The 20,518-nt window shown below is 55.1% G+C and overlaps 1 protein-coding gene across 1 annotated transcript in view; it reads left to right on the top strand.

Annotated features, from left to right (window-relative positions):
- Positions 1-18,852: 18,852 nt before the first annotated feature.
- Positions 18,853-20,518, top strand: part of DSCAML1 (DS cell adhesion molecule like 1) — a 337,984-nt gene continuing 336,318 nt past the window's right edge. The window contains exon 1 of the mRNA XM_059181885.1: positions 18,853-19,045. Within this exon, the coding sequence (XP_059037868.1) occupies positions 19,000-19,045 (46 nt within the window). The 5' untranslated portion in view covers positions 18,853-18,999. The remainder of the gene's footprint in view (positions 19,046-20,518) is intronic.

Raw genomic sequence — 20,518 nt, 5'->3', positions numbered from 1 at the left:
GCCGAAGTTGTAGCTGTTTGTGACCACAGGATGCCACCTCCCCGAGCACCTGCATGCCAAGATGGGTGGATCTGTGGGGGGCTGGTGGGTGCCTCGGCTCACGCTCTCTCCCTACCCACCTCCTGACCCTGGTGCTAAGCTCAGGCCACTCCCTTTCCACTCTTGGGGCTTGGGGACCGCCGTTGCACCTGTTCTCCTCCACCCATCTGGGTGCTGCCTTGGTTGAGCCCAGGGCCAGGGAGTGGACAGGGAGGGTGAGGACCTGGGTACCCTGCATACCCTCTCCTCCAGCCCTGTCCACTCTGGCAGGCACCCAGCCACAGGCAGCTGGAGCCACGATGGCATCAGGCTGCCTCTCAGACCAGAGCCTGACTTCCTGAAGCCTGTGGCCCCCTTGTGGCGCTGGACTCAGAAGGAGCCCATCTTCCTCTGCAACTCTTCCCTGAGGAAAGGACGGGTGCCTGGATCATGGCACCACCTAGTGTCCATTTTCCTCATCTGGGTTTGTAAGCCTGCCAGGGAGGGGAGGGGAGAGCTTGGCAGGAGAACCCCGGGCAGCCTCAGGTGAGTGGAGTTTACCATGAACAGGGGGGTCATGGGTTCAAGCCTCACGTTGGGTGTGGAAGATAGTTAGAATAAACATTTTTTAAAGATTTTAAAATTTAAAACGAATAGGGTAGTTTGGGGGCCACAGGCAGAGTAGGCCACCACGTGCAAAATAGTTAAGCTTCACTTCTCAGAAAGGGAAACTGAGACCCTGGGAAAGGCAGGGACTTGTCCAGGTGACAGAGCCAGCCCGTATCAGGGCCAGAGCTAGAAACCAGGTCTCTGGCTCCCATTCCAGCACTCTTCTCACTGACACCTGGGGTGGCAGACAGATCCCCACTGACCACCTGTGGGCTTAGAAAGCAGAGGAAAGAGTTAAAGGGCCTGGCTACTTACACCTCGAGGCCAAGGTCTTTGCGACCCCCTGCTCCAAACGTGGGCTCCCCAAAGACAAAATGTGACAGGCCACACCCCTAAATAGAATTCAGTATTTCCATACACAAGCTGGAGCGTGTACTTGACCTGTCCATGATGGTGGGAGAGATGAAATGGAATGGGGTGCGTCCAGCCAGGGGCACTTTCCTGGGGGTTTGCTCCTGAAGCCTCTTGGATACAACAGCAAGACAGGAGGAGGCGGTGTTGCAGGTCTGTGGTCCAGAGCAGTGGAAAGGAGTCATACTTCTAGAATGTTCTATACACAGACCTCTGAGGAGGCCAGCTAGGAGGGACATTCTAGCTGCTCCACAGGGAGGATGGTCCCAGGGGAACTACTCTGCTCTCCACCCCTGCTGTACACCCTTCACCCTTGTCAGATGGGAGGCTACTTTGGGTCCCAGATTATCGACCCCAGAGAACCCAGGGTGCTGTTTGGACCACCAGACACGCAGCATTCCCTCTGGACCTATTGACTAAGACTCTTGGGGTGGAGCCCACGAAAGCGCCCAGGTGGCCCCGGAGAGTAGCCAGGGCTGAGAACCACAGAGCTAAGTGCCATTCTGAGGTCTGTGACCTATTTGTGGTACAGGGCCTTCCTGTAAACTTTCCCTTCCCTCTCCACAAAGGTCACATGCACTGGGAACTACTGAGCTTTCACTTCACTCTGGGATTTTTCACAACTCGGACACAAATTGGGTCACAAAGAACAACCAAGCCTGGGAATGATTGGATGAATGACCCCGTCACCCAACGCAACAAACCCTCGTCTGAGGGGATGCAATTTCCATTGTCAACACCAGAGGGAGCATGCGTTTTAGTCTTAAAGCTCCTTCCAATTTGGCGTTTTCAACTCCTCTTTCCAGCGCCTGGAGCCCTTCACAGACGTTAGGGCCCTCTGAAAGATCTGCCCCGTGCCCTGGGTTTCGGGGGGTGGGGAGGGAGGAGCTTGGAACTCTTCTCAATCTGTTTACACACCCCTCAGGCGTATCCCTTGTCCTGTTCTGGGGTGATTCTGGGCTGGGGGTCTCGAGCCCTCGCTGCTGGATGGCAGTGATCATGTGGTCTGAACTTTGTTCCCGGCGCTTGGGGTAACCACGAAGCCTCTCATAGTTGGAGCTAATCAATGTCATGAGCAGGACCTGAGAGAGGCAGAGGCGCTGAGCAGTGACGTCTGTGGGGCGGCAGGTGGGAGAGGTTGGCTTGTTGTCTGGGCGGCTGTGACCAGCAGAGACTGGGCCCCAGGGCTTCTGCCTTAACTGATGAGCTGCTGGTGGTGTTTAACGCCACCCCCAGGATAATCGGTTTTGGAGGTGAAGCTGCAGGTGATTGGCCCACTAGGTGAGCCCAGCTAGGAGAATGGGAGGAGGGGCGGGGAACAGACAGGAAGTGGAGACTCAAGGCCCCAGAAAACTTGGTCTGCTTCACAGTCTGGGGAGGGGGCAGACAGCAGCAGCCTGCCCTGGCGGTGGCCTCACCCCAGCTCCCGCATGAGGGTGATTTCAAGACATAAAAGGTACGCACTGGCCTTGGCCACGAGGGCCCTGGGGTCTTCTCCTGAGCCTGCCCTACCCTGGCCTTTCCCCACCAACCTCCGAGCACAAGAAGAGCTGGGGACGAGGTCAGGATGGGGCAGTATTACTGGTGACCCCATCAGTTAGTGTCGTCCTGTCCCAGGCTCGAGCACCCCCGCTCACTCTCCCCCAGCCTCTGTCCATTTGGGCATGGGGAGCTCACATATGTGTGGGGTTGGGGGGGGCAGGAGATCCCCTCTTGGACACTCGGCCTAGGTGGCCCATGGTGGGGAAGCTCTCCTCCCTGGCCTTGGTTTCCCCGTCCAAGGGACTGGAGGCTTGGACTGGCTGGTCCCTGGAACCTACAGGTGTTGATCTTTCCAGAGTGAGGATGCCCCTGCCCTGTGCCTCTGATTTTTCAAAACTCTGGGACCTTGGGAGACTCCCCCCTCATCCCCAGCAATCCCAAACTCTGCCGGGCTGAGCGAGGAGGGGGTGCCCCAAAGAACCCACCTTGAGCATCTACTCTGGTCCTGCCTCTCTCAGAGGGAGTGCTGAAGAGGTCCTGGAGCAGAGAGCAGAGCTGAGTCTTCCCCGAGCACCCCCCCCCCCCCTTCTTGCTCAGGGCAGGGCTGCTGCTGGAGAGATTAATGGCCTCCCTGTCGATCTGCAGCCCCAGGCAGCTGAGCTCTGAACTGCAATTCAGCAGAGGCCTCTGGGGCGGCAGCGGCGGGCCCATTCTTCATCCTCCGCCTGACACACGCTGGGCCAGCGGAGATCAGAGCCAAATGCCACAGCCACCAGGCCCTGTCCTGGGGTGGCCCTGAGTCCCCCCGGCTGGGAAGATGGATCAGATAGGGCCTGGGAACCAGGAGCACGGCAGCCTCCATCCACGGCCGCGGGAGGGCAGCACTGAGCCCGGCGTGGCCCAGCCAAGGGAAGAAAGCCCCGGCTCTGCCTGTGCGCCCCCCTCCCAGCCTGGAGACCCTTCACGTTGAGCCACCCAGTACTTGGGAAGCCAGCCTACTTAGAACTTGGAACCTGGGTGCCCAGGGCTTCGGCCTCGACACTGGAGGGGCTAGGGGAGTGGCGGGGGAGACCTGAACGAGGGGTTGTCTCTGCAGCTGTGAATGGGCTTGGTGCCTGGAAGGAGCTGCCTGGGGTGGGGGGTGGGGGGCAGCTCTGATTTGGCACCTATGTTTCCAGTTGTTTGGCCTGCCTGTTCCCACCCTGTGTGACCTCCCTCAGTCCTGCTCCCCCAACCCCCAGAAGCTCCCAGGTTCTCCTGGTTGCTGTTTGCCCCTAGAACTCTAAACTTTGGTTCCCTTTCCAAGAAATTCTGTCACTTCCCCAAAGGGCTTCTTTGGTGTCACTAGAAGGAATTCCCCAGGTGAGCGTGGCAGAGGAAGGGGAGAAAAGGTGGAAGTTCCGAGCTGGGGCAGCAGTTTGTGGGCCAGGACACCCCCCACGGTCCCGTGTAGCTAGAGCAGGGAAAGAGGGAGAACTGGCCTCACCGGCAGCCTTGCCCTTGGCCTGCTGTGTGACCTTGAGAAGGCCCTAGTCTGTCTCTGAGCTTGGCAAAAAATACCAGACATTGGCTTCCAAGTCAAGGGACTGAGGGAAAAAGTTCTGTGGGGAAGCTGTAGCAGATCTCTTGTTCCTTCCTGCCCCCGGGAGAGCCGGGCTCGGAAAAAGCAGGGTGTGTGTGCATGCGTGTGAGTGCGCGCGCGCGTGCGCACACACACACACACCACAAACACAGGCAGAGGCACCTGCGAGTGGTGAAGGCAGACAAAAAGACACACTCGACAAAGCATAGGAGAGGAGGCTGGCTTGGCCCCGAGCCAGGAGCATGTTGAATTCTCTTGTGGTCTTTGTTTCCTGAAAGGCCTATCAATCAGGAAGAGTCGTGCCAGACCCAGCTTGCATGGGAGTCAGTGAGTGTCCTCTGCCCTGAAGTAAATAATATTTCAGGTCTCATGTCCACGGACCATATGCTCCCGACACAGCTAATAACATCATCAGGGAGTGGCCTCAGCCCTTACACACCTGCCCAGGGTGGCAGTGGAATAGGCTCAGCTGGGCCTCGGCTACTGAGGGACCCTTCCTGCCTGGCTCTCCCCAGCACCCTTGGAGACCTGCTAGGGGAGCCTCCCCCATCTCCCCAAATCCTGACCATCCCCTCGTGTCTGCCTACCCTACTGCCCCTCTCTGAGGGGTCCCTGACCAACCTCCAGAGCCCAGCCTGTGCCTGGCACATAGTAGGTGCTCAGTAAGCCTTTGTTGAATGAATGAGTGATGGCCCACAGCTGCCCCCCTCCACCTCCCAATGGACAAGGAGGGCTGCTGGGTGTCCCCATCTGGACGGGTGGTGCATGTGTGCTCACTCAGGATGCCATCCTGGGGACCTGTCCCGGGGATGGTCTGCATTTTCTTCCTTGGCATTATGGTAAAGATCATAGACTTTGGAATCAGCCAGCCTGGCTTTGAGCCCTGGCTTCTGTAACGGTGTCCTACTCGGGACTGTGGGCCAGTCCCTCCTGAGCCTCACTTTCCCCAGTGGAGAGACAATTTCTAACCCGTGGTGGTTCCTTGCTCCTGACCAGGCTGTGACAAGCCGAGGCCATTTGCTGAGTGTCCCAAGGCTCTAGCATTTGAAGCTGCGGCCTCTTCCCGGACCCCTCCAGGCACCTCAGCCCCTGTCCTTTACTGCTTTCATGTTTGTTCTTCAGTGGGGTTTTCTCAGGACACTTCAGGAGGACCAAGAGGCAGGGACCCTCGAGTCCCACCCTCAGACAGGCCAGGCCCCAAGGAGAGGCTGGTGCAAGCAGAGGTCCCAGTCCCAGACCCTCCTGAGCACCACGTAGACCTGGCATGGCCCATTCTCCAGAAGCTCCCACCCCCGGGGCCACCACCAGCCTGTGCGCTCCCCAGGTCCTTTGAGACCAGCGGAGGGTTTGTGTCTTGATTATAGGTTTCCCTTCTGTGTGTGGTGTGTGTGTGTGAGGGAGAAGGTTTGTATGGGCGCCCAGCAGGCCAGGAGGCTGGGAGGGACCCAGCAGAGGGCGCAAGAGTTTGGCCCCGGCATCCGGGAGACCTGGACGGGCTGGCTCCTCCCCGCCACCCTGCAGGCCCCTGTCTGGAGCCCGGCCCCTCAAGGGAGAGCCAGAACCTGGGTGGAAGGCTGTCATTGCTTCACCCCTTCCAGTGGCTCTCAGAGGCCAACACGGAAACAGGGGGGGGGGGGGCGGAGGGTGAGCCCAGACTACAGCTCCACCTGGGAAGCCTCGCCTGGTGTGACAGCGGGGCCGGCAGGGTGGGCAGCCTGGACCGGGTCCCTGAGTCCTGACGAGTCCCACCCCCTCCTGTGGCACTAGGGGGAGGCAGATAACCAGACTCCCTGGGCAGAGGCTTGCCGGTGAGGGGTCCACAGGGTGCTGGAGACTGCCCTGAGGGGCGGTGAGGGAGAGAAGGCAGCCGATGCGCCTCCAGAGAGCAGACCCACCCCCCAGAGGCAAGACTGAGATGGGGGAGGCAGGCTCCTGTCCTTCCCCGAGTGCCCTCTCGTGGGAATGGGCCAGACTCTGGCCTGCCCGACTGGGATCCTCCTCCCTTCCCTGGAGCTCCTGCTGAGGCAGGATTTCTCCTGGCCCTGGGGTGTCTGGACAAGCTGCTGATGTCCCCTCTCCCCAGATGCGAGGTAATTCCGGGCAGTTCAGGAAGACTCACTCGCTCCTAAATCTGAAATTTTCCCTCCTCTCAAACCGTGCAGTGAAAATGTTATCGAGCAGGAGGAGTGCAGCCAAGAGGGGCTGGAGGTAGAAAAGCAGAGATGGGTTCAAAGCTCACCTCTGCCACTGCCTAGCTGGGCAGCACTGGGCGAGCCCCTTCATATGTCGGAACCTCCCCTTCGTCTTCTGTAAAGTGGGCATTGCGGTACTCCGCTCATTAAAGAGTGAACGAGATCATGTGTATAAAGCAGCCATAAGGACCTGTGAACCCAGAGCATGGGTTTGAGGGATCAAGCAAAGGTCAACTAGGGCTTTCCCGGAGGCGGGGGACGGGCCTACCTTTTCAGTCATTCATTCAGCAAAAGAGTGAAGTATTTGAACATCAGGTGATGTGCCAGGCACTGTGTTAGGCATTTCGACAAGCTTAAGTGGAAGTTGTTATTGAAACCACAGAACCTAAACCCATTAAAGATTCTTCTGGTTGGTGTTTCCCAGGGGCCAGTCGTTAGTCCCATACCAGTCTGCCCACACACGTTCCCTGGGACGTGCAGAATATTGATCCCTGGTTCTGTAGCCTGGGATTTCTCTGTCTTCCCTGCGCCACCTGTGTGTGCGTGTGCACACACATGTGTACAGGAGACGGGCTAAGAGGACATCATCCATCACTCAGTGGCTGTATCACCTTTAGCAAGTCACTTGCTCCTTGAAGCCTCAGTTTCCTCATTTGTAAAATGGGGTTCTTGATGCCTGTCTCACTGTGGGGCCTTCCTATGAGCTGCTTGAAAGGTGGCACAGTTTCACGTTTGAACTCTGGGTACAACCAGACTGGCTTTTTTTTTTTTAATTTAAAGATTTTAGTTACTTATTTGACAGAGGGAAAGAAATCACAAGTAGGCAGAGAGGCAGGCAGAGAGGAAGGGAAGCAGGCTCCCTGCTGAGCAGAGAGCCGGATGCAGGGCTTGATCCCAGGACCCTGAGATCATGACCCCAGCCGAAGGCAGAGACTTAACCCACTGAGCTACCCAGGCGCCCCCAGACTGGCTTTTCTAAGGAGAAATCCCACATGCTAAACTTTTTCCCACTTCCCCCAAGTCCAACTGGCTTTAATACTAGAAAGATAATCCTCTCAGTGGAGTAGACCCCCACCAGTTTCACCCCACGGTATTTTAGGTGCTGGTCTTTGGGTGACACCTGCTGGCCTTAGCAGGTACTGCATCCTTCCCTAGCCAAACAAACCCACAGATAAAACTTGCCCATCCCTTTTTTAATTTTTTAAATCTTTAAAAAAGTTTTATTTATTTATTTATAAAATAAATACACCTACACCCATGTAGGGCTCGAACCCATGACCCTGAGATCAACAGCCGCCCACTCTTCTGACGGAGCCAGCCAGGCACCCCTTCCCCCATCTCTTCGGACATTCACAGCCACTCTGCCAGGTAAGTGTTTTGATCCCATTTTACAGATGAGGGAAGTGAGGCCTGATCATGAGAGGCACCGTGAATCTCTGACTGCGGACTGAATCCAGGTGCTTCAGCTACATCTTCTCCATATCTCTTGCTCTTAGACCGGGCAGGGTGGAGAATTGACTGGATTTAAGGAAAGGGCCAGGATTGGGGGCCAGGTCCAGGCTGGCTGAGAAAGACTTGTTCTTGTGGCAACAACCCCACTAGGCAGGGGACTGCCACGTCCAGCTGTTTTCCATCTCCAAAGGAGCTAGACTGCTGGCAGGGGCTTCGGCTGTCATAAGACACCCTGAGGAGGGCCAGAGAGGCCGTTTGGCCAAGCTGTGGGGTGAGGACTTTGGGACTGGCTGCCCGGTGAGCTGGTTGCTTCTGTGCCCAGAGGGTGCATGTTCAGCTGTTTTAGGCAGTGGCTAGCCTGAAATCGTGTGTGTGTGTGTGTGTGTGTGTGTGTGTGTGTGTATGTGTGTATGTGTATGTAGAGAGGCTGAGGGGTACCTGGCCGGAGCTACTTCTCAGTCAGAACACACGCAGTGGAGTGATTGAGAATGAGGATTCGGCCTTATTTTTTTAGAGATGCATGCTAAAGGATCCACAGATGAAATTATATAATGCATGCAATTTGCTTCAAAAAAATCCTTGGTGATGGGAAGTGGTGGCAGGCGGGTGGTGGGGGGAGTATGGGAATAAAAATGAAACAAGATTGGCCACGAGTCAACAATTGTAGCAGCGAGAAGATGGGTATGTGGCAATTCATTATACTATTCTCTCTCCTTTGGATATGAAATTTTCTATATTAAAACCTTTTTAAAAATGTGGCAGCAGAAACACGACCAACCAATGACGATGAAACAGGACGAGGCCTCTGAAATCAGACTGTCCAGCTCGAGGCTTGGGCATTTGATGTTCACCAGCTGGGTGCGTTGGACAATTCACTTCATTTCTCTCTGGCTCAGTTTCACTATCTGTAAAGTGGGGATGATAAAAATTATACCGGTCTTATGGAATTATTCTGAGGGTGAACTGAGATGATGCGTGTACAGTACTTAACATAGTGCTGGACCCACAGCAAGTGTTCAGTTATAGCCATTACTATCGGGAGTTCATGGCTCTGGTTCTAGTTTACCAAAAGGAAGAGCTACCTCGGCTGGCTCGGACAAGCAACTGACCGATTCAGCTCAGCTCCAAGGTTCTAAGCAGTGAGTCTGGGAAGACACCACCCCGGCCCCCTTGTGTTGGGTGTCTCAGATGGGTGGAAACCCCACAGGGAGACCCCTCTCCCTCCAGCTGGGCCTGTCCAGGGTCTTCCCAACTTCCCATCATGCGGGCTGTAAGCCCACCCACGTCCTGCCTGGGTTTTTTCTGGCTACCCCTTTCTCTGATCTTAAGAAGCTCTTTTTAGGGGTGCCTGGGTGGCTCAGTGGGTTAAAGTCTCTGACTTCAGCTCAGGTCATGAACCCAGGGTCCTGGGATCGAGCCCCGCATCAGGCTCTCTGCTCAGCAGGGAGCCTGCTTCTCCCTCTCTCTCTCTGCCTGCCTCTCTGCCTACTTGTGATCTCTCTCTCTGTGTCAAATGAATAAATGAATAAATAAATAAAGAAATAAATAAAGAAATAAAGAAATAAAGAAGTTCTTTTTACAGACTGATCAAATCTCAGCCCTAGAAGAGAGTTAGAAGTCCTCCAGCCCAATCCGCATGATGGGGGCCATGAACAGAATGGTAGGCAGAGTGCAGACCTGGGAGTCAGGAGCCCAGGAGCTAAGCCCCATCCGAGCCCTCTGGCCATGCGGCCAGGAATGTCCTTTATCCTCCTGGCCACCATTTCCTCCTTTGAGACACAAAATGCTGGTGGTAGATGCTCTCCAGGCCCCTTCTCACTCTGACCCTTTGACCCAGCACATGGACCTCCCTCTGTGCTCTCTGCAGGTCGCCCCCTCAACCGCACCCTGGAGCCCGAGCTCCCCCAGGGCAGTGGTTCCATGCTGGGGTTTCTGGGAACGCTGGGAGCTGCTGCATGTGGACTGGGCACAACGTTGCTGAAAGAATAAATAGACGGACACGCTGTGGGCGGTGGCCAGTGAAAGGACAGAATTTTTAGACCAGGAGATGTGGGAAACCGATCTCCAAATACCTCCTCCTGTATCCGTCACTTGGAGGTTTTCCATGCCCGTTAGTGTTTCCAAGGCTCTGGGCACCTTTTTACCTTGGGTGGTTCCACTGTTTTCCGCATCTATTTGACCTTAATTTAGTTTTCGCATGTGACCTGTTTCCTTCTCATGGCACACTTGGGGAACGCAGTGTGTTCGATCTGTTTGACTTTTCAGCTGGTTTAAAATAAAGTCAAATTAATGGGCACCCAGGGGGCTCAGTCAGTTAAGTGCCAGCTCTTGATTTGGGCTCAGGTCACTATCTTGCGGTCCTGGGATCGAGCCCTGCATGGGGTTCTGTGCTCAAAGGGGAATCTGCGTGAGACTCTTTTTCCCTCTCCCCCTGCCCCCCCCCCCAAAATAATAAAGTCAAGTTTAATAAAGATACGGAGCTCTCAAGCCATATGACCTGAAGATGGGACCTTTGGCTCGATGTTCCCGTGTTCTCAGCTGAAGCCCGCCCCCTCTCTGGGGAGGAGTGAGGCTGCAGGGGCGGGGATAGCCTTACCCAGTGGGTGTGAAATACCCACGAGGTATTTCAAGCCCCCAAGACTCAACAACTGTGTCTAATCACGCTCACCTTCCCAGATCCTGCACACCAGGGTGGCAGGCCTGGGGAGGGCGGCGCAGCTGTGGTTCAAGGCACAGAGGCCCAGCTTTCAGCGTGGCAGCCAGAGAGGCCGGTGAAGCCTCGGGTGACCGTAAAGAGTAATTCAGAGACCTCCCCGGGGGGGCGATAGCGCCTGTCCTGGGGGCCGCTCACACTTCATCTGAAGTGTCACGTCCACTCTGATTTTAAGAGAGCTGCGGTCGAAGTTGAGTGTGTGTAAAAAGGGAAATCCTGAGAGTGAAGGGTCTGGAAATGATGTCGGAAAAGAGGAGGTTGACAGACTGGAGTATTTAGCCTGGCGAGAGGAACGCTTGCGGGGAGCCTGGGGTGGCTGTTCTCAAGTGTTGGGAAAGCTGTCATCAGGCAGAGATTGGGTACACCCTGTGAACCCTGGAAGGTTAGTTCAGATCAGGTTTGATAAAGAAAAGAGTGTGTATATGGTCTCGGGTGGTAAGATGAGCGCGGGCTTGTGTGGGGGGAGGGAGTCCCTTGTCCCTGGAAGCATTCAAGCAGGGACTGCATTCGCACGTGTCTGGTGGTGTAAGGAGAGCCCGTGGGTATGAGACAGGCCTGGGAGAGGTGAGCTCTGAGGCGCTCCTGACCCTTTGCTGTGTCTAAGGCTGTTGGACTGAGGTAGCCTGCTGTCCCCACACAATGTCCTTGTTCACCTTTGCCATTCCCGACCGGCTCTGTGACTCTAACCTCCGATCCTGTTCGGATCGTCTGCAGGGGCTCATGGTGTCTCCCACGGCTCTCGGGCGGTGAGGGATCGCTCAGTCCTTCTTGCTGATGCCCCCCCTCAGGGTGACAGGAAGGATAGTGTCCACAGGGAGGGCACAGAGGGGATTTGGCAGCAAACCTTCCATCCCTGTCTTCCATCCCTGGGATGCTCTGCTTTGTGGACTGACAGGTTGGGGCTGTGGTGAAACGGCCAGATTTCCCAGGAAGAGGACTTTCCTCGAGTCGAAGTCATGCCCCAGGGCCAGCCTTGACTTCCGCTTCACCGTGCAGGACCGTCTCCTCGGGAAGCCATGTGTTTTTGAGGACCTTCTGTGTGCATGGCACTGGAGAAACACACGAATTATCGTCTTATGTCTCTGAGGCAAAGGATTCTGGTGGGAAGAGCTCTAGGCCAGAGTCCAGAAAGCCTGGTTCTAGGCCCAGCTCCGCTGCCTCCGTGTGGTCCGTGGGGAGCTCCTGGGATGGGTTCCAGTGTCAGGGACCCGAAGCTTAAGATTACGGAACCCCAAATTAGGCACAAATGCAATTATTTCTTGAGAACAATAAAAAAAAATTGCAACAGAGTACCAGTCTTGAAACAACTCACCAATACCACAAACATCACAAAACCGGGGCAAATAATGTTGGTGTTAACTGCCCGACATACCTCCATACCGCTTTTTTTTTTTTTTTAATATTACTTATCATAATTTTACACAGACTAGCTTCTGGCTCCGCTAATCATTTTGCCCTTTTTGCTCCTTTAGGAGGCACACACGTGCCTCTAGTGCAGGGATCTTAGCTGTGGTTGTTTTGTCACCCAGCTCGAACCCTGCCCCCTGGGGGATGACAGAGCCAAGTGGCCCCAGGGGCAGTGGGAGTACCCGGGGAAGCCATTTTCCACCCCAGGATGGCTCCATGGCGGTGCCTGGGGACCTGGGAAATGTACCTCACCAATCCCAAGTCTGATGGCTCCATCGCTCACTCATGTGGGGAGATCCTGAGTCAGAGCTCCCAAATGCACATGAGACCCACAAAAGTCCAAGTGGGAGAAAGGAGCAATCATGACGGATTACACTGAAACTGTAGTGTTCTACCAGATCACCAACACCGCCTGACCACCTGAGCGCGAGCCTGGGGCCCTGTGGGACCCCAGAGCTCGGGGTGGTGTTGGCCTCCCTGTAGATCTGCCTCTGGGAGATCCCAGACCTCTCTGTAGATTGAGCAAGACCGTTCTGGGCCAATCTGTCTACTTTTTGGCCAGGATCTGAAATGAGAGCAAACTGAAGCTTTTGGATCCCAGAAGCCCAGCTTGATGGCGAGTGGGCAGATGTCCGTGGAGACCAGCGTCCCTGTCCGTGGTCCTGTAGGCTTAGCTGCCCTGCCACAGGCTCCCCTTCCAGGCTGGAAACTCCAAGACAAGAACCGCGAAGTTGAAGGCCTTGATTCCAGGGGAAGGACCTACTTCTAGAAGGCATGACCCATGATGGCGTACTCCGATATCTGTAACTCTAAAAGGACGGGCTCATCTGGGCCTTCAGTCGGCATTTACTGAGGGTCCCTAGGAGCAGGCACCAGGCTGGGCTCTGCAGGGGCAAATCCAGAGTCAGGAGCCTGTGTCTAGAAGAGGAGACGAGTCAGGCACGCGCAGGAAGAGCCACAGCATGGAGTGAATAGAGGAAAGCTGCAGGCCGTGCTGGCGACTGGGACAAGCCGAGCCAGAGGCTGGGCCGGGAGAGCTGTGAGGCCTAGCCAGGCCCTGCTGCAGAAGAAGGCTCATGCAGTTTCTCTTTCTGTCAAATAAATAAAATCTTAAAAAAAAAAAAAAAAGGGGGGGAGGGGCGCCTGGGTGGCTCTGTTGGTTAAGTGTCTGCCTTCGGCTCAGGTCCTGATCCCAGAGTCCTGGGTTCAAGCCCCGCCTCTGGCGCCCTGCTCAGCGGGAAAGCAGGAAGCCTGCTTCTCCCTCTCCCACTCCCTCTGCTTATGTTCCCTCTCTTGCTTTCTCTTTGCTGAATACATAAAATCTTAAAAAAAAAAAAAAAAAAAAAAGGAGGCTCACGCAGGTGGAGAAGGGGCATTGTAACCTCAAGACAGGAGGAGTGAAGGGCCCAGGTGGCTTTCCGGGATGGAAGGTGCTCAAATACGGTTTGGTGAACCCATTTGTGAGTGTCTTATGGGCCAGAAGGAAGTAAGATCAACTTGGGGAGTCAGCAAAGTTAGTTCCAACTCACAGAATTTTCTTCCTTCATTTTCTCTTAGTTTGGTTTCCTCCCACCCCACCCTGACCCCCAGAGAGAAGTGTGACCATGAACTTCAGCTCCTCAGAATCTGGACTTCAGGGAGCCCCTCTGGGTTGGCTTCTCAGCAAGTCTGGGGGTTGTGAGCTGAGAGGGAGCAGCAGGAGGGAGACCGTGGTTTTTTAGGGGGGGACTCCAGCCTTGCTGGGCGTTTCTGCAGCCCCCTGCCATCCATCCACCAGAGACAGTGACCTGTACAAGGGCAATGGAACCCCAGAGACCCCATCTGTGGGGGAGAAGGCTCTGGGCTTTGAGCCCTTTGTTCCAGTGAGCTTAGAACTATGATGTTACAATCTAAAATGTTGAGAGAGTGAGTGGTGTAACATACCTAGATATTTCCCTGGATAGGCACCTAGAATTTGGGTTTAAGGAAAGCCTGGGTAATTTAAGGACATACACTACCTTCTTCTTCTTCTTCTTTTTTTTTTAAAATATTTTATTTATGTATCAGAGAGAGGGGGGGGAGAGAGCGAGCACAGGCAGACAGAATGGCAGGCAGAGGCAGAGGGAGAAGCAGGCTCCCCGCCAAGCAAGGAGCCTGATGTGGGACTCGATCCCAGGACGCTGGGATCATGACCTGAGCTGAAGGCAGCTGCTTAACCAACTGAGCCACCCAGGCGTCCCCATACACTACCTTCTTATGTAGGTTTTATTACTTGTGAATTGCAATGATTCATCTCAAGAATCTCAAGAAGATGGAAATATTTTAGAAATACGTGCATGCATTTGAAGGAAAAACTTTATTTTGTGGACTTTTTTGGTGTTGGCTTCTGAGTATCTGGGTATGAATTGTGTATGTTTCTTTGCCTGCACATGTTTGTAGACAGGCACGCACCTCCCTGCACAGGGTAGGAGTGGGGGACGTGCATATCTGTGCTCACCTCATCTCTGTGTTAGGAAGGGACCTTGGTCGTCAGTCTAGCTCAACCCATTTGGGAGAAATCGGAGGCCCGAAAGGGTAAACTAATCCCACAAGCTGACTAAGGGGACAGAGAGGAGATTAGAACCCAGGATTTCTGATTCACAGTCCAGGACTTTTCCTATAACATTAAAACAATTGCAAAAAAAAAAGGGGGGGGGGGAGAATCCTTATTTGTTTTTTCTCCTCCAGTCAGTGAATTAATACTAAGAAGGTCAATCCTGAATTAGCTATATAACCCCCAAAGTGAAGTTTTTATTTTTTATTTTTAAGATTTTATTTGTTTATTTGACAGAGAGAGATCACAAGTAGGCAGAGAGGCAGGCAGAGAGAGAGAGAGGCTGAGCAGAGAGCCCGATGTGGGGCTTGATCCCAGGACCCTGAGATCATGACCTGAGCCGAAGGCAGCGGCTTAACCCATGAGCCACCCAGGCGCCCCCCAAAGTGAAGTTTTTAACACTGACCTGGTTCGGTGTTGATTTCTTTTATTTAAAAAAACCCTATTTACAATCAAGTTCTTAAAGAACTTCAGAGCACATATGAAGGTTTTGCTAAAATAATGATATGCCTTTTTTTAAAAAGATTTTATTTATTTATTTGACAGAGAGATATGGAGAGAGGGACTACAAGCAGAGGGGAAGGGGGAGAGGGGAGGAAGAAGCAGGCTTCCCACTGAGCAGGGAGCCCAATATGGGGCGCTTCTCTAGCTAGCTCTGGTAAAACACACACACACACACACACACACACACACACACACACACCACGTGATCACCCAGTATCCTGATGTAACAAATATTGAAATTAATCACCGTTTTTAAATGGGTGGGGTGTCCTTACTGGAAATGAATCCCACGCATTTCAGGCATTTGTAAAAAATAAAATTAAAGGCATCGGCATAGGTGCCAATGCAGAATTCTTGGATTATGTTCAAATTGCATTTGAGCACAGGTGTGCTTGCCGTTAAGTGTTTACGTTTACCTGTACACATGAATGTTTGCCTGGACAACTGTGTTTGTTCTCACTTCGGTGTACCTACATTTGTGTGTGGGTGTGAGGGCTTCCATTTAATTGGGGATGGTGAAGGCGTCGTCCCTTTTATCAGAATGAAAAAAAAAAATAGCTCTTCCAAACTCTCAGTTATGGGAGGAGAACCCCAGGGTTCAAGGTGAGCGTGGGTGAGACGAGCTGCCTACTCTCCGTCCCCAGGGTTTGCTTTTTTCTTGGACTCCCCTTGCTAGGATTTTTGCTGACTCTGCCAAGCTAGTTCCTGGGTACACTTCCAGTGAAGATGGGACTTCTGAACACATTTGAGCCAGGCTGTCATTCCCAAAGAGATCTTCCTAAATGCTAAAAAGGGACAAAAGCTAGAGACTGGTTCTTCCCTTGCTGGCGGTCTCCCCACACCCTTCCAGCCTCGAATGTGCTTTCCTTCCATGTTTCTATGACCTCTGGCCATGTCACAGTGTGGGGTACAGGCTGTCATCCCAACATCTCCCCAGTCAAGCGATTCTCTCCCCCACCGCTGAGCAGAGCCAGGAACAATAGTGATAGGGGCTTACGACGTGGGGGCCGCCGGGTTTGTCTTACTCCCTCCTTGCAACAGCTCCCTGAGGTAGATGCTGGGGCCAGTCCCCACATTCCAGGTGAGGGAACCGTGGCTGGGCACGCGCTGGGAACTCAGCTCTGACTCCAAAGCCACACCTCCGACCATGACATTATAAAGCTTCCGGGTGCTAGAGAGCAACACCGAATCCGTGCTCCCCACCTGCCCACCCCATTCCCGCAGCCACGCCTCCTTTTTAGGGGACAGCCAGACTAGAGTGGACACAGTGAATGGCCTCCTCCTGCAGGTGACACTTGGCCCTCTACGCACAGTTAAAGGCTGGCAGGTATAACCAGCATAGAAGGGACATCCAGGTTATAGGACGTTCTTCAGGTAAATGACAGAAGGAGGATCCCCTTCTCTCCTTCCAGCATGTGGGGCGTAAGTCGCTCTGGGCAGCCCTGGGCCCACTTGGGACCTGTCCCCTTCCAGCAGATGGCAGCCTCTTTCATCGGGGCTCTGTCACTGCCTGGCTTCGGTTGTGGGGCTGGGTCATCTCAAACACCTGTTGCAGTCTTACCACCCACCCTCCCACCCCCCCACCCCGCCCCCCCGCCGCTATGTTTACAGGGTGAAATCCCTAGTGAAAAAGCATCCACTATCAGAGGGGTGACAGCGTCATGAAGCTGAGCACCAGGGAGGAGTCTGCTCCTGAGTCAGGAGATGTAGGTTCGAGGCCTGCTTGGGATACAAACTGAGTGACCTTGAACAAGCTAAGTTTCGATTTTTCTCACCTGTTTCAAAGGGGCTGATAAAGCTTCAAAGCAGAGTGTGAAGTTTATGAAGAGTGATTGCAGGTGAGAGTCCTTTAAATTCTTAAAGCATGCTATGGAAAAAGTGAATGTACAGGGCAGTTCCTCCAAAAGTTAAAAAAACAATGACTGTATGATTCAGCCATTCCACTACCAGGTATAAATGCAGAAGGGTTGAAAGCAGGCTCTCAAAGAGGTATTTGCACACCCGTGTTCACTGCAGCATTATTCACCATAGGCATAAGGTGGAAACAATCCTGATGTCCGTTGACAAATAAATGGATAATCAGAAGGGGGGAGGGGTGTCTATGCATGCAATGGAATATTATTCAGCCAGGAAAAGGAAGGAAATGCACAGGCTACAACATGGATGAACTTTGAAGACGTCATGGTAAGTGAAATAAGCCAGACACAAAAGGATGACTATGTTATGATTCCACTTATGTGAGGTACCCATATAGGCAAATTCAGAGACAGAAAATTGGTGATTACCACGGGTTGGGGGAGGGGAGAATGGGAACTTGTAGCTTAGTGCACACAAAGTTTCTGTCTGCATGATGGAAGAGTTCTGGAAGCAGAGAGTGGTACAAGATGGGGAAGGTACCCGAGGCCACTGAACCGTATACTCAAAAATGATTACAGGGGCGCCTGGGTGGCTCAGTGGGTTAAGCATCTGCCTTCGGCTCAGGTCATGATCTCAGGGTCCTGGGATCGAGTCCCATATAAGGCTCTCTGCTCAGCGAAGAGCCTGCTTCCCCCTCTCTCTCTGTCTGCCTCTCTGCCTACTTGTGATCTCTGTCAAATAAATAAATAAAATATTTTAAAAAAATGATTACAATGGTCAATTTGTTATGTATATTTTAACACTAAAAAAAGGAAATGTATACTTCAATGAAAATTTTAGCTAAGATGTCTGCAGGTATTTTGGCAAAACTGGGAGTGAGGAGTCCTACTTCTTTGGTCTGAACTTAGGTAAGACATTTGGAGGAAGTAAAATTTTTCCTCTGTCAGGTGAAGCCAATAGCAGCCTCTCTACCTCTCCCGCTCCCCCACGTCCCCCTTCTCCGTGCACACCCCAAGGAAATGGGTCGAAGCATGCCAAGCCAAATGACCAGAGCAGCTGAGGTTGCCTGCATTAGTCTTCACAAGAAAAGGTCCCATCCTGACTCCTAGTCCGTTCTCCAGGCTCCTGTGGACTCCTTCTCTGCTTCCTGGGAGGGCTGTTATTCTGGAATTACCCACATAAGGGGAGCTTTCTAACCATAGCAACCTTTGTCACAGCAGACCTGACCCCCGTGCTTTTGTTCACCAGGGCCAAACCCGGTGCCTGGCACACACCAGGTCCTCAGCCCTCATTTTGTAACTGAGATGCCCTCCCTGGAGTCCTGTTCAATTCCATGCCAACTTGATGCAGATTGGTATAAGGAATAAACCAATTTCTGCTTGGCGAGAAAGCAGAGGGGGCGGGGGGTTAGGTGAAGGTAAAGGAGGAAGACCCGCAAGGTAGAGCAGTCATTAAACTGTTTATTGTAAATAATTGTTTAAATCAGCATCAGGTGCCAAGGGCTAAAGACAATTGGGCCCCGGGCCTGAGGGTGGCCCGACTCCTCTGAGGCTCCCCAGAAGGTAGGCTTGCACAACTGGGGGGGGGGAGGGTTGGCAGGGCACGCAGCTTTGAGCTTTGAGGTGGGGAGTAGCTCCGGGGGTCCCCAAAGACTCTCAGTCTGGATTTCATTGGGAGTCAGAAACGGAGTCAGTAAACTGAGTCAGAAAGAGGCAGGAAGCATTGGCCCCAGGTGACCGAGCCGGCCGAGAGACACAGGGTCTCCTTGGCCCGAGCATGGCGGGCTCTTGGCACATGTATGACACATGTCTGTGTGCGACCACAGGCTCGGAGCCGGCGGGCGGCAGGGACCCCTCGCTTTTTGGACGGCGAACCCAGGCCACGGCCGGATGGTCCCAACTCCCGGCCCTGTCCCTGGGCTCGTGGGGCTGGGGGCCGGCTGGGCTCCGGGCTCGCGCTGGCGCTCGGCACCCGGGGTGCCGCGGGGGGGCGGGGAGAGCGGCCGCCTAGCCCAGCCCCGCGGATGACAGGAGCCAGGGAGCCGAGGAGGGAGGAGCCGCCGCCGCCGAGCGCTGGGCTGAGGAGCAGAAAGAGCGGGGCGCGGAGTGCGGGCGGCTGGGAGCGCGCTGAGCGGGGGAGAGGCGCTGCCGCACGGCCGGCCACAGGACCACCTCCCCGGAGAATAGGGCCTCTTTATGGCATGTGGCTGGTAACTTTCCTCCTGCTCCTGGACTCTTTACACAAAGGTGAGACCCGCGCGGGCGGCAGGGCGGCGGGGGCGGCGGAGCCGGGGCGCGCGCGGGGAGAGGCGAGGCTGGGTGCCCGGCGGGCTCCAGGTGCCGGGGGGACAGACCTCGGTCGGTCCTGGGGCCGGGTGAGGCGCAGCGGGGGCGGGGCGGGCACTCGCAGAGAGGTCAGGTGAGAGTGTGCCCTGGACCGCTCGGCCGGTCACCCGCGCCTGCCGTTTTGGGGCGCGCCCGCAGGGGTGGTGGTGGAGGAACCCCTCGTCTCCCAGCCCCCGGCTGGGCCGCAGCTCTGCCCCGGACCCCTCCCCCAGCCCCTTGCCCGCTTCCTGCGGCTTGGTGGCGCTGGGACCCCGGGGTGCCCTCCGAGTGGCGGGGTCCTCAGGCCGTGACTGTTCTCCCCGGAGTCCTCTTATATTCGGGCCTCGGACTCCGAGGCGTACTCCTCCTCCACCGCCCTGCGCTCCTCCGCCGCCTCGGACCCCCTGCGCCGCACCGCATGGCGCTCACCCGCGCCTTGGCTGGATGCGGGGCGGGGAGAGCGGGGGCTTCCGAGAGCTGGGGTCCCTCGAATGGCAAGTTTGTTCTCCAGACCCAGAGGTCGCCTTGCCCCCAACCCTGTCTCACCCCCTGCCCCGGGCACTAGCCCCGGCTTGGCTGTGCTGCCCCGGGGCCACCTCGGGCAGCGCGCCCCAAGGTGCGAGACTCCGCTTCAGCGCCGGGTCAGCTGGACATGGGGACAGTCTTCAGTTTGTGGGGGGAGGCGTGTCGCTTTCCCCAGAGAGAAGGCGTTGCTAGGGGTGGGTCCAGGTGTCCGGCATGTCCAGACCTGCTGCTGGGGCGCCGCGCACCTGATCCTCGAGGTAGCCGGGACTGGGGGTTGGAAGGGGGCAGACATTTACGACCAGAGTCACCTGGGCACTGAGTCGGGACCAGGCTGTCGCTGGCTTTCGGGCTTCCAGGCTATCACAGAGGACGTGCCCCGGGGCGCGCAGATGGCGGGAGATGAGGCGGCCGAACTCCGCGCCCTTGCGCAGCGGAGCACTCACGCTCTCGTGCCAGCTCAGCTTTACCTGTTCAGCCCTCTAACTTTTCTCCTTCGCGCCCTGGGGGCGGCTTCTTCCCCCCCACCTTGCCCCGCCGGTGGCCCTGACTGAGCTCCAGCTCTCGACCCCTAGGCGATGGGGGAAGGGCAATCCAGTGGAGGGTTGGCAGTCCGGGAGGGGTCTCGTTTTTCCCTTGAGGAGGCCCTCAGGGGTCTGGAGTCTGCAACCTGCCAGAGCTGACTGCAGTATCTCCCAGCTTGGGGGCGGGCTGGGGCGGGGGGAGGGTCACCTTTATTTTATTTGTAAATACCGCCTGGTTAAGGCCAGACTGAAGGCCAAGATACTGCTGGGGTTTGCCTAGAGATCGGGGTGCGGGGCGAGAGGTGGCGTGGACAAAGTAGTTGAGTTTCTCAGGCCCGATGGGGCCCAC

This window comes from Mustela lutreola, chromosome 1 (assembly GCF_030435805.1).
Source record: "Mustela lutreola isolate mMusLut2 chromosome 1, mMusLut2.pri, whole genome shotgun sequence".
Taxonomy (NCBI): domain Eukaryota; kingdom Metazoa; phylum Chordata; class Mammalia; order Carnivora; family Mustelidae; genus Mustela; species Mustela lutreola.
This window is presented reverse-complemented; position numbering and strand designations above follow the sequence as displayed.